The sequence below is a fragment of the Oncorhynchus masou genome, chromosome 12, assembly GCF_036934945.1.
Source record: "Oncorhynchus masou masou isolate Uvic2021 chromosome 12, UVic_Omas_1.1, whole genome shotgun sequence".
Lineage (NCBI taxonomy): Eukaryota > Metazoa > Chordata > Actinopteri > Salmoniformes > Salmonidae > Oncorhynchus > Oncorhynchus masou.
In genome coordinates, this window is record NC_088223.1 from 72513027 (window position 1) to 72531940 (window position 18914).

Below are 18914 nucleotides of genomic sequence, written 5' to 3' on the forward strand. Positions count from 1 at the left end.
GAGTGGACCCTTGGGTACCCTGGGCACTGCCACCTGCGTTTCCATGCCCCCTGGGGGGGGGGGGGACAGTGTACCTGCTGCCCCAACCCCCCACTTCAGTCTACCCCTCTCCCCCAGGCCCAGGCACTGGCATGAGCACCGTGTGCACAGAGGGCGGGTTCATTATGCGATAAGCGTCAGTAAATCAGGGGGCTCTGTCACTGCCAGGGCCATCTCTCTCTCCCTCTAGCTATCCTTCTCTCTTTCTCTCCCTCTAGCTATCCTTCTCTCTCTCTCTCCCTCTAGCTATCCTTCTCTCTCTCTCTCCCTCTAGCTATCCTTTCTCTCTCTCTCCCTCTAGCTATCCTTCTCTCTCTCTCTCCCTCTAGCTATCCTTCTCTCTCTCTCTCCCTCTAGCTATCCTTCTCTCTCTCTCTCCCTCTAGCTATCCTTCTCTCTCTCTCTCCCTCTAGCTATCCTTCTCTCTCTCTCTCCCTCTAGCTATCCTTCTCTCTCTCTCCCTCTAGCTATCCTTCTCTCTCTCTCCCTCTAGCTATCCTTCTCTCTCTCTCGCCTGGCGCTATCAAACACAGCTGCGAACACAAAACACTCTGCCGCAGACGGCAAATGGGCTCGGAGTTAAAATACACAAGCGACCGTTGTACAACAACGGAATATTAACGAGGGCCCGGGCCAGGGCGCGCGTCTGCAAGCGTGGTGGGGAGGGAGGACGGAGGAGGCTGCCATCATTATGAGACCCCATTGTACAACAGTGTGCCCGTGTGTGTGTGCCCGTGTGTGTGCAGCCTCTCTTTTGAGGCACAGAGATGAAGCGAGAGAAGGGAAGGGAGAGGGATAGATAGAATGTCTCAGAGAATAAAAATGGGGATTACAGATTAATAGAGACAGAGGAAGAAGTGAGAGGGAAATAGACTGTGGGGTTAGTGTACTCTTCTCTGGGGAATAAATAAATGGCAGATTGATACACTGTAATAAGCTAAATTAAATCTGTTGCCTCGCTCTGTCATCAATAGTAAACCAATGTCAAACAGAGGGCAATATCAGAAAAGCTGATTTCCAAAGCAACGGTCTACCGAAACAATGTGTCAAGCATGCGTATATTGTGTATATTGCATTCGCTCCAGCTATTACGGATATTGTACTTGCTCCAGCTATTACGGATATTGTACTTGCTCCAGCTATTGCGGATATTGTACTTGCTCCAGCTATTACACTTGCAGCTGTGAGGTTGAAGGCAGAAGACATACTGTGCCTTCAGAAAGTTTTCATACCCCTTGACTTATTCCCCATTTTGCGTTACAGTCTGAATTTCTCATCCATCTACACACAATACCACATAATGACAGTGAAAACATGTTTTTAGAAATGTTTGTACATTTATTGACAATAAAATACATACATTTCTCATGTACATACAGTACCAGTCAGAATTTCTGGACACACCTACTCAATCAAGGGTTTTTATTTATTTTTACATTGTAAAATAGTGAAGACATTTAAACTATGAAATAACATGTAGTAACCAAAAATGTGTTACACAAATCAAAATACATTTTGTATTTTAGATTCTTCAAAGTAGTCACCCTTTGCCTTGATGACAGCTTTGCACACTCTTGGCGTTCTCTCAACCACCTTCACCTGGAATGCTTTTCCAACAGTCTTGAAGGAGTTCCCACATATGCTGAGCACTTGTTGGTTGCTTTACCTTCACTCTGCTGTCCAACTCATCCCAAACTATCTCAATTGGGTTGAGGTCAGGTGATTGTGGAGGCCAGGTCATCTGATGCAGCACTCCATCACTCTCCTTCTTGGTCAAATATCCCTTACACAGCCTGGAGGTGTGTTAGGTCATTGTCTTGTTGAAAAACTAATGATAGTCCCACTAAGCGCAAACCAGATAGGATGGTGTATCACTGCAGAATTATGTGGTAGCCATGCTGGTTAAGTGTGCATTGAATTATAAATAAATCACTCAGTGTCACCAGCAAAGCACCGCCACACCTCCTCCTCAATGCTTCAAGGTGGGAACCACACATGCAGAGATCATCCGTTCACCTACTCTGCGTCTCACAAAGACACGGCGGTTGAAACCAAAAGTCTCAAATTTGGACTCATCAGACTAAAAGGACAGATTTCCACTGGTCTAATGTCCATTACTCGTGTTTCTTGGCCCAAGCAAGTCTCTTCTTTGCATTGGTGTCCTTTAGAGGTTTCTTTGCAGAAATTCGAACATGAAGGCCTGATTCACGCTGAACAGTTGATGTTGAGATGTGTCTGTTACTTGAACTCTGTGAAGCATTTATTTGGGCTGCAATTTCTGAGGCTGGTAACTCTAATGAACTTATCCTCTGCAGAAGAGGTAACTCTGGGTCTTCCTTTCCAGTGGCGTTCCTCATGAGAGCCAGTTTCATCATAGCGTTTTAAGGTGTTTGCGTCTTGCACTTGAAGAAACCTTAAAAGTTCTTGAAATATTCCAGATTGACTGACCTTCATGTCTAAAAGTAAGGATGGACTGTAATGTCTCTTTGCTTAGTTGAGCTGTTCTTGCCATAATATGGACTAGGTCTTTTACCAAATAGGGCTATCTTCTGAATACCATGCCTACGTTGTCACAACACAACTGATTGTCTCAAAAATTCCACAGATTAACTTTCAACAAGGCACACCTGTTAATTGAAATGCATTCCAGGTGACTATCTCATGAAGCTGGTTGAGAGAATGCCAAGAGTATGCAAAGATGACATCAAGGCAAAGGGTGGCTACTTTGAAGAATCTCAAATATATTTTGATTTGTTTAATAGTTTTTGGTTACTATATGATTCCATATGTGTTATTTCATAGTTTTGAAGTCTTCACTATTATTCTACAATGTAGAAAATAGTAAAAATAAAGAAAAACCCTGGAATGAGTATGTCTCCAAACTTTTGACTGGTACTGTAAGTACTCACACTGCTTTGCTATGACACTCCAAACTGAATTTAGGTGTATCCATTTCCTTCGGACATCATTGAGATGTCACTATAATGTCCACCTGTGATGTTCACCTGTGGCCAATTCAATTGTTTGGACATGATTTTGGAAGAAACACACTTGTCTACATAAGGTCCCACAGAAACTATACCATGAAGTCCAAGGAACTGTCTGTAGATTTCCGAGATTGTGCAGTATATATCTGGGGAAGGGTATAAAACAATTTCAAGAGAGTTTAAATTTTCCAAGAACACAGTGGTCTCCATCATTGGGTAATGGAAGAAATATGGAACTACCCAGAATCTGCCTAGAGCTGGCCGTCAGGCCAAACTGAGCAACCGGGAAAGAAGGACATTGGTCAGGGAGCTGACAAAGAACCCAATGACCAGTCTGACAGAACGACAGAGTTCCTTGGCTGAAATGGGAGAACCTACAACAGTCTACAGTTTTTCCCCAATCTGGACTTTATGGGAGAGTGGCCAGACGGAAGCCAATCCAGAGAAAAAGGCACGACAGCACACCTGGAGTTTACAAAAAGGCATGCAAAAAATTATGTGGTCTGAAGAGCCAAAAATGGTACTATTTGGACTGAATGCAAAGAGCTATGTCTGGAGAATACCAGGAACAGCTCATCAGCCGTCTAACACCATCCCTACCGTGAAGCATGGCGGTGGCAGCATCATGCTATGGGGATGGTTTTCAGTGGCAGGGACTGGGAGACTGGTAAGGATAGAAGGAATAATGAATGGAGCCAAATACAGGCAAATCAATGATTAGAATCTGCTTCAGAGTGCAAACAACCTGAGACTTGGTAGAAGAGTTACGGGACAATGACCCCAAGCATACAGCCAAAGCAACACAGGAAATGAGATATTTCTGTATTTAATTTTCAATAAATGTGCAAACATTTCGAAAAACATGTTTGCACTTTGTCATTATGGGGTATTGTGTGTAGATGGGTGAGATTCAGGCATTTGAATTCAGGCTGTAACAACAAAATGTGGAGTAAGTCAAAGGGTATGAATACTTTCTGAAAGCACAGTATAAGTGATGATGATGGACTTGTCGGAAGAGGGCGATGATGTCTCTGAGATGAAGACAGGACTGCTTGACTTTTGCTTTCGACATCACCTGCTACTGCGTGTTTTTACATCAGATCTCTTTTCCCTAGTAAACACACAAACATTAAAACGGCAAATACATGTAAGATTTGACGGTTATTTCCCCTTTATTGAAATTAGGGATTATTTTAGGTGCCATGGCAACTTTCTGATGTTTTTATCCCTTGACAAAGGCACCACATCATATTACAAGGGTGCTTGTGACTGGCTCATTGCAATTTAATACAAACATACGGAGGATCAGGTTCAAAAAAGCACGGTGCTGCTGCCTCGTCTTGCTGCTCATGCCGAGATTGGGGTTGGTGATGACATTTCAGGGAGTCGTGCACGGGGACCGTCCTCGTGTCCCCATCAATGGTTTATATATACACTAGATGACTGACAGGGGGCACTGTTTTGAAACCACCGCACCTCCATCTTGGCACTCCACCAACATTGTAAAAAATATTTTTGAAGCTATATAAATGCATTTATTAATGTCTACGTTTGTATTTCCCATGTTTATTCTATTACAGACAACTTAATGCATACTTTTAAAAGTTATGTGAACTAAACATAATTAAAAACATCATTTTTTTAATTCCTTAAAAGTATCATTTTTAGAGGACTAATGTTACTGTCCCCACCAAGAAAGCAATAGTTAAATTCTGTCCTTGAAATATTACATTTAAATACTGTAGAAATCTCTTTATTCCTATGGAGGACTGCTTCTTCTGAAGAGTGCCAATATGGCTGACCGGTGGCTTCAAAGCCTCTCATTGGCCAATACATAGCAACAACAACAAAACATGTTCAGACCCCTTGATGTTTTCCACATGTTACATTACAGCCTTATTATAACATTTACTCAATATTTCTTTCCCCTCATTAATCTACACAAAATACCCCATGATGACAAAGCAAAAACATGTTTAGAATGGTTTGCTAATGTATTCAAAATAAAAAACAGAAATATTCAGACCCTTTGCTATGATAATCAAAATTGAGCTCAGATACATCCTGTTTAAATTGATCATCCTTGAGATGTTTCTACAACTTGGAGTCCATCTGTGGTAAATTCATTTGATTGGACATGATTTGGAAAGGCACACGCCTGTCTATATAAGGTCCCACAGTTAACAGTGCATGTCAGAGCAAAAACCAAGCCATGAAAGAATTGTCCATAGAGCTCCAAAACAGGATTGCTTTGAGGCACCGATCTGAGGAAGGGTCCCAAAAAATATCCGCAGTATTGAAGGTACCCAAAAACACAGCGTCCTCCTAAATGGAAGAATTATGGAATCACCAAGACCCTTCTTAGAGCTGGCCGCCAGGCCAAACTGATCAATCAGGGGTGAAGAGCCTTAGTCAAGGAGGTGACCAAGGACCCGATAGTCACTGACAGAGCTCCAAAGTTCCTCTGTGGAGATGGGAGAACCTTCTGCACTGTACTCCATCAATCAGGTCTTTATGGTAGAATGGCCAGACGGAAGCCATTCCACAGTCAAAGTCACATTTTCTTATTTTACCTTTATTTAACCCGGTTAGTTGAGAACAAGTTCTCATTTACAACTGCAACCTGGCCATGATAAAGCAAAGCAGTGTGACACAGAAAACAACACAGAGGTACACATGGAGTAAACAATAAACAAGCCAATAAAACAATAAACTAGTCAATGACACAGTAGAAAAAATAAAGTCTATATACAGTGTGTCTAAAAGACATGAGGTAGGGAATAAATAGGCCATAGGAGCGAATAGTTACAATTTAGCAGATTAACACTGGAGTGATAAATTAGCAGATGATGATGTGCAAGTAGAGATACTGGTGTGCAAAAGAGCAGAAAAGTAAAAGTAAATAAAAGAAAAACAGTATGGGGATGAGGTAGGTAGATTGGGTGGGCTATTAATAGATGGACTATGTACAGTTGCAGTGATCGGTTAGCTGCTCAGATAGCTGATGTTTAAAGTTGGTGAGGGAAATGAAAGTCTCCAACTTCAGCGATTTTTGCAAGCTTTTGGAAGCCAGCTTTGAGTTCCAGTCACATGACAGCCAGCTTTGAGTTCCAGTCACATAACAGCCAGCTTTGAGTTCCAGTCACATGACAGCCAGCTTTGAGTTTGCTGAAGGCACCTAAAGGACTCTGATCATGATTAACAAGATTCTCTGGTCTGATGAAACCAAGATTGAACTCTTTGGCCTGAATGCCAAGCATCACGTCTGGAGGAAACCTGGCACCATCCCTACGATGAAGCATGGTGGTGGCAGCATCATGCTGTGGGGATGTTTTTCAGCGGCAGAGACTGGGAGACTCGTCAGGACCGAGGGAAATATGAACGGAGCAAAGTAGAGTGATCCTTGATGAAAACCTGCTCCAGAGCGCTCAGGACCTCAGACCGGGGCGAAAGTTCCCTTTCACCGGACAACGACCCTAAGTACACAGCCAAGATAATGTAGGAGGGGCTTCAGGACAAGTCTCTGAATGTCCTTGAGTGGCCCAGACAGAGCTCGGACTTAAACCCGATTGAACATCTCTGGAGAGACCTGAAAGTAGCTGTGCAGCGACACTCCCCATCCAACCTGACAGAGCTTGAGAGGATCTGCAGAGAAGAATGGGAGGAACTCCCCAAATACAGGTGTGCCAAGCTTGTAGCGTCATACCCAAGAAGACTCGAGGCTGTAATCACTGACAAAAGTGCTTCAACAAAGTACTGAGTAAAGGGTATGAATACTTATGTAATTGTGATTTAACTTTTTTATTTGTAATAAATTAGCCAAAATTTCTAAAAACCTGTTTTGCTTTGTCATTATGTGGTATTGTGTGTAGATTGATGAGGGAATACAACTATTTCATTCATTTTAGAATAAGGCAGTAAAGTAACAAAATGTGGAAAAAGTCAAGGGCTCTGAATACTTTCCTACTGCACTGTATATGTCATTGGTCCTCTCCCGAGGATTGGCGTGAAAACAGAGAAGCAGATGCGGAGGTCCAGTATACAGGACCGCCTCACCCTGTCACTCGCACTAAATCGCTGCACATCGGCTTGCAAATAAGCTGGCTGCGCTCATCTCGCCACCTTCATCTCAAATATTTATCCGTGAGCCGGTGAGCTATATCAGCTCTGACATAGAGACTGTTATTTAAGGTCGCAGACAGACGGCGGAGGATAGAAAGGAAAAAAGGGAAGATGAGAGCGTCCATCCTTTGCAAGCGAAATGGGATTCATTTCCATGTTCTTATATTCTGTCACGGTAACAGGGGCTTTTCCCTAAATCACCTCATCCGCCAGGCTATTTCCCTCTTCAGCCTCGTCCTTCTCACAACTGACAGTATTAACATGGCCTTTACTCACCAACGAGCCAGCCTGGAGGTATATACAGTACCAGCTCCGTTTGATCATGGCATGAATTTATTCAGCAAATGACCAGATCTCTCTGTTTATTCAGCCAGCCATGCAAATAGTGGACTAGGGCAGCAGGTAGCCTAGTGATTAGAGCGTTAGGCCAGTAACCCGAAAGGTTGCTGGATCGAATCCTTAAGCTGACAAGGTAAAAATCTGTTTTTTAGTTAACCCACTGTTCCCGGAAGGCCGTTATTATAAATAAGAATTTGTTCTTAATTGACTTGCCTGGTTAAATAAAAGGTGAAATAAAAATACAACTTTTTAAGTCGGGATTACACAATTCCTTCTAAGAACCATTGTAGTCAGTTAGATAATAAGCAACCATGTTCAGAAGCCAAAGCCATGAGCATAATGTGGTGAGACACGTGTTGTTGTCCTGCAGGGCTCGAGAGTCTAAACTGATGCTCGACTACTGAAACATCGCCACTTGTCCAATATACTGTCACCTATGTCTGATAATGGAACAATCCATCACACCATCATAAGAAATATGGATTCGTTAACAGCTGCTGACCTAAGGAGACTGTGTTGACAACCTTTTCCCTATCAGTCTTCAGCAGGTCTATGTGTAGCTTTCACTTGTTGCCACATCATTGCAAAAGTATGTTGCCACAGCATAAGTGTAATTATTACCTCACAAATTGCCTAATGTGATGACCAACCTTCTCACAATCTATCTGCAACGTTGTGACAATGTCATTTGTTAGTAGGGTAGTCAGAGGAGTTTGATTTGACCGGTTAGTGTGAGAGAACATGAGTAGCCTAAAGGAGTGTGTCCTAGTGCACTAGGATAGAGGGGGAGTTGACATACACGACATAACCAAAATAATGTGGACACCTGCTTGTCAAACATCTCATTCAAAATTCATGGACATTAATATGTAGTTGGCCCCCTCGTTGCTGCTATATCAGCCTCCACTCTTCTGGGAAGTCTTTCCACTTCGCGGCTGAGCCGTTGTTGCTCCCAGACGTTTCCACTTCACAATAACAGCACTTACAGTTGACCGGGGCAGCTCTAGAAAACTGTCTCGTTGGAAAGGTGGGATCCTATGAAGGTGCGACGTTGAAAGTCACTGAGGTCTTCAGTAAGGCCATTCTAATGACAATGTTTGTCTATGGGGATTGCATGGCTGTTTGCTCGATTTTATACACCTGCCAGCAACGGGTGTGGCTGAAAAAGCAGAATACACTCATTTGAAGGGGTGTCCACATACTTTGTAGCTGCTACTAGACAGTATGTGTCACCACTGCCACTGACCTGTGTGCGAGCGAAGGTGACGTTTGAGTGCCGTATGGCTGGGGAAGGTGCGGTTGCACTCGCTGCAGATGTAGCTGCGCACACCGGCGTGGACCTCCATGTGCTGCTGCAGTGCCGGCTGCGCCTGGAAGCGCTTCCCACACAGCAGGCAGAAGATGGCCATGTCCGAGCCTAATGGAGAGAGGGAGGGAGGACAAGGTGAGTTTTCTTTTCTCATTTAGTCTGGTTTGTATCTTCAATTGAGTAGGAGATAATGTCGAGAATAAATCTGACAAAACATAACATGTTGACAATCCTGTAGTGAAATGACACATCATTCTTGGCCCTACTCCTGAATAAAGACCATTTCATCTCCGTTCTATGGATATTCAACATTCTTGTTCATTGTACAATGATGTACATTTCTTGAGATCTGTTAGATCATTTATAAAGAAATAAGTATCCTAAACCAAACGAGGTATCGATCATTGTAAAACACCACTGGGAAAAGCACACAGGCTTGAACATTGCAACTGTGATTCCTTACCACAAGAGGTCAGCACCAAGTTGAGAGCAATGACAAACGATGTGAGCAGTATAACAGGCAGGCTAAGGACTGTTTTAGCATACAGGGAACCATCAACACAATGGGATGTGCAATGGCCCTGTATCTCATGCTTGGTAGAGGACACTTTAATATGGCTAAGGCCTTCATAAAGGCCACTGAGGATAGGTTTTCTAAATACATTTTTTAAGCACATGAAAAGGTAAGATGTGCTTTATATTTCAATTGAGTCTTGAGCCCAACAAGTAGTGTTCATTTTTCTCCAGCAGAGATACAGTCACACACAGGAATACAGCGCGCACACGCACGCACGCACACACACACTTTTCAATTACCAGACTGGGGAAAACTCTGGGGAAAGAGGGAGTGTTTAGAGCTCAGCTTCTATTTCATCAGTCAATAACACATCTTTGGGGCAAAGCTGCCACTAATTTAAAAATCTATGAGGAGCAGCGGACTCATGTTCATAAACGCACGAGAGGGAGGCCCAGAGACAGCCCTCCCCCTGGATCAATCACTGTCTCCCATCCACACCCAGGAGGGAATGAAAGGGAGAGGGGGAAAGGGAGGGAGAGCGAGAGAGAGAGAGAGAGCGAGAGATGAGGAAAAGGTAGTCAGAGGAAAATTCAAGCAACCATGTGGGCAGTGAAGAGAGCGATGGGGTAGAGGGAGAGAAAGGTAAAAAACAACAACAAGATGAGACAAAACTGGGCCTGTCCTTAAATCTTCTGACAGTGAGGCTGTAACGGTGCTTCTGTGCAAATAAATACTGACAAGACTCCCTTCTGGCTTTCTCTAGACCTCTTTCTCTAGACCTCTTTCTCTAGACCTCTTTCTCTAGACCTCTTTCTCTAGACCTCTTTCTCTAGACCACTTTCTCTAGACCTCTTTCTCTAGACCTCTTTCTCTAGACCTCTTTCTTTTGATGTTTTTCTCCCCCACAACATCTTCTTCTCTCTCTTCTTTTATCAATGAAAAGGGGGCCATTGATTGGGGCCGATTTTCATTGGAATCCCTCCAGGACTTGAGGCACTTAAGGTGGCTTGACTGACAGGCCTTCCTCTCCCCTTTCTCGCTCTAATGTAACAACACAGGATGCTCTGGAGACAGCAGAGCCTGCCCACTACCTCAGGGCTATCACACAAACAATTAATGTCCAGTTGAGAAATGAAAATGGTTTGAGTGGTTTTGGAGGCAAACAGAAACAGGGCAATTGAGGGAATGAGAGAGGTGGGAGATAGTGAGAGAGTGATAAAATTTGAGAAAGAGAGAGGGAGGGAGAAAGGGGGAGAGGAAAACTGCAGGAATGTAAGATCATGGCGAGCCTTTGACCTGGGTCTGGGATGAGGTGAGGTCTGGACATGGTAGAAGGAAACACTAATTTAACCCCACCAGATCTGGGTTTAACTACTATTCAAAATAATTTCAAATACTGCTGTGCTCGATTGAGCTTGCCTGTTGCAATGGGACCAATAAAAAGTCCCAAAAGTACAACTACCCAACTTAGCAGGTTTAAGCAAACGCTCAAAGTATTTGACATTTTTGGAATACTACTTGAACCCAGGTCTGAACCCACTTCTCCCATTTCAATGTACAACTACTAGTAATTGCATTCCCCCCACACAATAATAACACTAATATGGCCGTAAAACCCAGACCTGTTTAATGCTGTTAAGTGAATGGCACACAGGAGGGCTGTGTAGGAGAAAGTGCATGTGCATTCATGACCGTGTGCAGCATGTATGAGTGTGTGTAAGTGTGCGTGCATTAATCCTAATGGCACTGCTCTTGCAGACAGATTGCCCTTTAACCTCTGATATACCTTCACACGCACACACACACACACGTGTGATACAGTAACATGTATTCAGTTCTTTGCCTGCACCCTCCAGCACCACAATAGTATACATCCTGCAATATATACATTCACACAAATGGACATAATAGTTCAGCTGTCTTTCTGAGAAGAACCATGTTTACCATGCTCTTGTGCAAACAAGATGTCAGCTGCAATCTTGGGGTGAGAGAAAATATAAGGGTTGTTGGCTCTTCATTTAGAGCAAAAGAGAAGAGTACAATTAATCAATATGAACTACAGTATATGCTGCACTAGTCAAAGTAATAAAAAAGCTCTTTCCTTTTCAAAACATTCAGAGCTTTCAGAGTCTGTATGTCATGTTTTGAGCGCTTTGCAATTCAATACAGTATTTGAACCCATGACAATTAAATAATATCAGATACTCTTTTCTGCTTGGAAGGAGGAAGAAAGACATAGGAGGACACAGAGACATTACATAGAGAGATAGAGAGAGAAAGAGGGAGAGAGTGAGAAAAAGGGGTACACAGAGGTGAACAGACAGTGTCTTTCTCCTGGGCCTCCTGTGTGTTGGGAAAGTGCTGTAGCGCTGATTAGCGTTAACTGGAATTAAGTGCTCCAAAGTGATGCGGCCGGTCCAGTCTTGGGGGGCGGCAAGGTGAAGGGCTGACAGATGAAGGGAGGTGCAGTGATAAAAAAGGAAGGTGGAAGCAGAGGAAAAAAGTAGCTGACCCGTGTGGTCTATTACAGTGTAAAATTGAGTCGGCCCAAAGTGACACCTGAAAAGAGGTGGTGGCGGAGGAGGAAGAGAGAGGGGGGGGGGGGGGCACAGTACATCGGGGAGGGGGCTCTGCTCTCGTCTGGGTGCTGGGCGGGCGGCGGTGGTGGTTACTTAATGGCCCTGGAGTGGTGGCAGCAGTTATTTAAGCAAAGCCGGACGGGGCCCTTAATGGATAGGCAAACTCCCAGAGAGCCGGTGACACGACTGTGAGAGGTACAAACAGAGGAGAGGAAAGCTACAGGTGTGCATGCTGGTAGTGGTGGTGGGGCATGGGGCTAGACACTTTCTGTCTGCCATGGCCTTTCTTCTGTTTGAGGAGAGGAAGTGAAGAAGAAATGGCCCTTGTGTTTAATCCCCATGCATTCTATGAACTCTACCAACACCACCTTCAGAGATAACATTTTTCTTATTTGTTGCTTTGCAATAAAATTACAGTATTGCTATTAGCAATTTTACTACGGTGTGTCTAGCTGGCTGTTAGAACATGACAAAGCATGAGTCATACAGTAGGTGTGAGCGAGGACTGAAGTCAATTAGCTTCTTTCTCCTCATTTAGCTCCGCAAGGATAATGGCAGCAGCTCTCTCTCTTCCAACTCAACCGTCTGTCTGCTAGCTGGGTTCTCTTCACCGGTTGCTTTTCAAATGAGCCACTGTATCATTCACAGTTCAATTATGGGAATCGTATGTGAGTAGATTTTTCAGTACAGCCACAAAGCCCTGCTGGGGGGGACTGAACAATGTATCGTACGATGATGTGTGTGTATATATAACAGTGACTAACTGTGTGTATGAGTGGATGACTGGGTGTGTGTGTGTGTGTGCGCGCGTGTGTGTCTGGGGAGAGAGGGAGAGAGAAAGGGCTAGAGATAGCAAGAGCATGAGAGCACACACACAAGGTTGCATTTATGTCAACCTTTCTGTTTCATTTAACCCAAACAAAGAGGGAGATGTGAGCCTAATATGATGAGGGTCTTTCGCTGACGCGTTTCACTGCATATTAAATGAGGCTGCACAAACCTGGGTACACACTTATCTAGTCAAAAACCATCAGTGTGACCATGATATTACACCAAGTTTGAATAATCACAATAACACCACAGCTGCCATCACCATTACCACTTCTAATGGCCTGGTGCTATGGGAATTGTCAGACGTCATTTCATCACTCAGGTTGCTTCCCCTGGTGCCTAGTGCGCGAGGACGTACTAAAATGTAACCAGCCGAGTGTATGTATGACGTGCTGTGGACTTAAGGTCCTCTGCTGATTGTCAAGTGTCTCTGCCTTCAGATGAAATCAATAAAAAAATAATAAGCTGAACTCACAGAAAGTCTTGGCTTCGACCGTCTGCTTTCACCACTTTCCTTTGTGTGAACGGACATGAGCACTAGGCATTTCTAGCCTATGTCTCTACAATGGTGAGGCAGTCCTCGTGTTTCCTGTTGGTGCCACACCTAAATGGATGAGAACTGCTGTCCTGTCCATGGGCGTGTTAGGGTACTAAACACCACAGGGTTAATGAAGCAGAGAGCTCTAGGAACCTGAATATAGGCATTAAATCACCATTAGATCGGGGTCTCACTCATCAACATGTTCCAGCATTTAGATGGCTCCTGCATGGAGAAAAACAAAATGTCTGCCTCTTGACTAACACTTTGCTTTTGGTTAAACAATATGGATTTAAAAATTAAGACGCACAACAACAGCAATGGGTGTGGCTGGTAAAAAATGTGTCACATTAATCATTCCCTTTGATGAATGAGGAATTAATGGGTAAATAAGTACACGGAGTAGGTAGTGTGGTATGGGCAGGCTGGACAAGAAGAGTGTGTTTTGTGAGAGAGGTTGGGTCTGACAGCATGGGGGAGGGTGAGAGGTCAGAGGGGGCATCTGTGGCGGGAAAGGTGGGGGTGGGGTGGCGCGAGGGTGCAAGGGTGTGTGCACACAGAGAGGAGGCGTAAAGGGGGCTCTTGACAGCCCGCACTGGGCAGGGGGGACAATGGGTGCCGGCAGGGACTTGCTGAGGGGGACAATGCTGCCAGAGGACTGCCAAGACCCAGACCCCAGCAGACCCTGGGCTGCAGAGTGGAGGGAAAGTACTCATACCCATTGACCTATTCTACATTGTGTTAAAGCCTGAATTCTAAATTGATTTCTGGTAGGTTGGTAGGTTCTCCCATCTCAGTTAAGGAACTCTGTAGTTCTGTAAAAGTGGTCATTGGGTTCTTGGTCATCTTCCTGACCAAGGTCTTCTTGCCCGGTTGCTCAGTTTGGTTGGACGGCCATCTCTAGGCAGTCTGGGTAGTTCTATATTTGTTCAATTTCTCAATTATAGAAACCAGTGTGCTCTTAGAAACGTTCAACATTCTAGAAATTGTTTTATACCCTTCCTCAGCTATATGCTGCACAATCTCGGAGATCTACAGACAGTTCCTTGGACTTAATGGTATGGTTTCTGCTCTGACATGCACTGTAAACTGTGGGACCTTACATAGACAGGTGTGTTTCTTCCTAAATCATGTGGCCACAGGTAGGGCTGTGGCGGTCACAAGATTTTGTCAGCCAGTGATTGTCAAGCAAATAACTGTCGGTCTCACGGTAATTGACCGTTAATTAACAAACACATTTAGCATCTCCTGGCTTCCAAAAAAGTATAATAAATCCATGAAATATAGCCTACACCTTCACAATAAATCCATTATTTATTAAGGACATGTCTAAAGAAGCATGATATGTAGAAAATGTAGTCTATTTCAGAAGAAAATAATAGCATCCTCTGAGTTGTCCTTATGTTAGGTCCTGATGTGGCTATGGCACATGGCTGTGGGCTACACTAGTTCATTTAGCAGACAAGATTTGCTTATAATTCCGTGGCATTATTTTATAGTGTGAACAGGGAGTGTGAACATGCGGCTATACTGCGTTGAGCGGTTAACTCAGAAATAGGTGCTCCTATATGCTTAATTTAGAGTTTTTAATGTAACTTTAGTTCTACAAACGTTGGGCTATATGTTTAGATTTTTAATACATTGTAAGGCTTCATGATGAGATTCTAATTCTGATTTGTAAAAAGTTGCTTGAAAGGCTCTGCTTTGTTTTTTGTGCAGGCTGTACAACTCCAATATTTTCTAATTCACAATTTCACTAGCACTTGATAATGCCTCGAATCCCCTTTGTGGCCGTAATGCACCCAAAAAATCCATGCCTTTTGCGGCCCGAAGTGCTGCGTTGTGCCCTTCTCCCTGAGTGTGCTGCACAATCGGAAGCATCGCTTATTCACATGCCTCTCCATAACGTGATTGGGTTCTCACAGGCTACAAGTGAAGACAGACACATCGGGGACGCAACTGCGAGTGTCCTTATCCAATTCTAAGGTGCATATTGAAGATATTGGAAGAACTGTACACATTTCCTTTTCGTCAGCCAACAAGATGAGTAAGCTTAGCAAACAGCAAAAGCACTAGCCTATGTCAATCTACTATCCCCCATAGTACAAAAGTCTACCTATTCTATTCTGTGCGAGAAATAAATAGTCTGGGACAGTTGTGGGATGCGATAGACCACAAATTCATACAACCACTAGCATCAAAACATATTTTTTATGCAATGTGGCTGATGTAACAGATCAGGAAGTTTAGCTTAAAATGTTGCTAAAGTATAAGGCTATTTCTTCATATTATAAGCACAGCAATGTGCACATGGTAATAGGCTATAAGCGCAAATGTTCCATTAGCGGAAAACACCATTATCAAAAGTGATCGCAAATGCAATTACGCATGAATTTTTTTTATTATAAGGGTGCATTTTTATAGTGAAAATTATCTTCCCCAAACTCACACACTGCTTATATATACCAGTTCGGCTTTTCACCCCTTGTAAAGCGGATTAATGTGCTTAATTTTAAGAAGTTATTTGGCCACTTTAGTTGTAATTACAAACCTTCTTAAAAACATTTAGGCCTATGGGCTACATGAGGTGTGCTATGCTTAGAAAAAGTTGCAGAAAAAGGCATTGTTTCTTATGCTGGGCATCATTCACAAGTGATGTACATGCACTTCCGGCGCCGACAGAGATGGCCGCCTCGCTTCGAGTTCCTAGGAATTTATGCAGTTTTTTTTATGTGTTATTTCTTACATTGGTACCCCAGGTAATCTTAGGTTTCATTACATACAGTCGGGAAGAACTACTGAATATAAGAGCAACATCAACTCACCACCAGTACGACCAGGAATATGACTTTCCCAAAGCGGATCCTGTGTTCTGCCTTCCACCCAGGACAACGGAATGGATCCCAGCCTGCGACCCAAAACAAAGACGTCGTAAAAGAGGGAAACGTAGTGGTCTTCTGGTCAGGCTCCGGAGACGGGCACATCGTGCACCACTCCTTAGCATACTACTCGCCAATGTCCAGTCTCTTGACAACAAGGTTGATGAAATCCGAGCAAGGGTAGCATTCCAGAGAGACATCAGAGACTGTAACGTTCTTTGCTTAACGGAAACATGGCTCCCTCGAGAGACGCTAACGGAATCGGTGCAGCCAGCTGGTTTCCTCACGCAGGGCGGGGGCGTATGCCTTATGATTAACGAGACGTGGTGTGACCACAACAACATACAGGAACTCAAGTCCTTCTGTTCACCTGACTTAGAATTCCTCACAATCAAATGTCGTCCGCATGATCTGCCAAGGGAATTCTCTTCGATTATAATCACAGCCATATATATTCCCCCCCATGCAGACACATCGATGGCCCTGAACAAACTTCATTTGACTCTTTGCAAACTAGAAACCACATATCCTGAGGCTGCATTCATTGTAGCTGGGGATTTTAACAAGGCTAATCTGAAAACAAGACTCCCTAAATTGTATCAGCATATCGATTGCGCCAGCAGGGCTGGTAAAACCTTGGATCATTGCTATTCTAACTTCCGCGACGCATATAAGGCCCTCGCCCACCCTCCTTTCGGAAAAGCTGACCACGACTCCATTTTGTTGCTTCCTGCCTACAGACAGAAACTAAAACAAGAAGCTCCCGCGCTCAGGTCTGTTCTACGCTGGTCCGACCAATCTGATTCTAAGCTTCATGACTGCTTTGATTGGGATATGTTCCGTATTGCGTCCACCAACATTGACGAATACACTGATTCGGTGAGCGAGTTCATTAGAAAGTGCATTGATGATGTCGTTCCCATAGCAACGATTAAAACATTCCCAAACCAGAAACTGTGGATTGATGGCAGCATTCGCGTGAAACTGAAAGCGCAAACCACTGCTTTTAACCAGGGAAAGGTGATCGGAAACATGACCGGATACAAACAGTGTAGCTATTCCCTCCGCAAGGCAATCAAACAAGGTAAGGGTCAGTATAGAGACAAAGTAGAGTCGCAATTCAACGGCTCAGACACAAGAGGTATGTGGCAGGGTCTACAGTCAATCACGGATTACAAAAAGAAAACCAGCCCCGTCACGGACCAGGATGTCCTGCTCCCAGGCAGACTAAATCACTTTTTTGCCCGCTTTGGGGACAATACAATGCCACTGACACGGCCCGCAACCAAAACCTGCGGACTCTCCTTCACTGCAGCCGACGTGAGGAAAACATTTAAACGTGTTAACCCACGCAAGGCTGCAGGCCCAGAGGGCATCCCCAGCCGCGCCCTCAGAGCATGCACAGACCAGCTGGCTGGTGTGTTTACGGACATATTCAATCAAACCTTATCCCAGTCTGCTGTTCCCACATGCTTCAAGAGGGCCACCATTGTCCCTGTTCCCAAGAAAGCTAAGGTAACTGAGCTAAACGACTCACTTCCGTCATCATGAAGATCTTTGAGAGACTAGTCAAGGACCATATCACCTCCACCCTACCTGACACCCTGACCCACTCCAATTTGCTTACCGCCCAAATAGGTCCACAGACGATGCAATCTCAACCACACTGCACACTGCCCTAACCCATCTGGACAAGAGGAATACCTATGTGAGAATGCTGTTCATCGACTACAGCTCGGCATTTAACACCATAGTACCCTCCAAGCTCGTCATCAAGCTCGAAACCCTGGGTCTCGACCCCGCCCTGTGCAACTGGGTACTGGACTTCCTGACGGGCCGCCCCCAGGTGGTGAGGATAGGTAACAACATCTCCACCCCGCTGATCCTCAACACTGGGGCCCCACAAGGGTGCGTTCTGAGCACTCTCCTGTACTCCCTGTTCACCCATGACTGCGTGGCCATGCACGCCTCCAAATCAATCATCAAGTTTGCGGATGACACTACAGTGGTAGGCTTGATTACCAACAACGATGAGACGGCCTACAGGGAGGAGGTGAGGGCCCTCGGAGTGTGGTGTCAGGAAAATAACCTCACACTCAACGTCAACAAAACAAAGGAGATTATTGTGGACTTCAGGAAACAGCAGAGGGAGCACCCCCCTATCCACATCGATGGGACAGTAGTGGAGAGGGTAGTATATCACTAGCCACTATCAAATATATCACTAGCCACTTTAAACAATGCTACTTAATATAATGTTTACATACCCTACATTACTCGTCTCATATGTATATGTATATACTGTACCCTATATCATCTACTGCATCTTTATGTAATACATGTATCACTTGCCACTTTAAACTATGCCACGTTGTTTACATACCCTACATTACTCATCTCATATGTATATACTTTACTCGATACCATCTACTGCATGTTGCCTATGCCGTTCTGTACCATCACTCATTCATATATCTTTATGTACATATTCTTTATCCCTTGTGTGTGTATAAGGTAGCCGTTTTGGAATTGTTAGGTTAGATTACTTGTTGGTTATTACTGCATTGTCGGAACTAGAAGCACAAGCATTTCGCTACACTCGCATTAACATCTGCCAACCATGTGTATGTGACAAATAAATTTGATTTGAATATATAATTCACAAATGAAAGGCTAATATTGTCACCCATCAGAATTTTCTTGATTTAATCGTGTCTTTACATATACATGTGTGACATTTGTTTTGATTTAGAATCATTATCATGCACCTGTAT

General features: G+C 44.0%; 1 protein-coding gene across 3 annotated transcripts in view; it reads right to left on the bottom strand.

Annotated features, from left to right (window-relative positions):
- Positions 1–18914, bottom strand: part of LOC135550799 (zinc finger and BTB domain-containing protein 16-A) — a 174379-nt gene that overhangs the window by 10585 nt on the left and 144880 nt on the right. For 2 of the 3 annotated variants that reach the window (XM_064981915.1, XM_064981914.1), the window contains exon 5: positions 8734–8904. In XM_064981915.1, coding sequence (XP_064837987.1) covers positions 8734–8904 — 171 coding nt within the window. Of the gene's footprint in view, positions 1–1611; positions 8647–8733; positions 8905–18914 lie in introns of those variants that run through there. The other variant, XM_064981916.1, reaches the window with a different exon arrangement.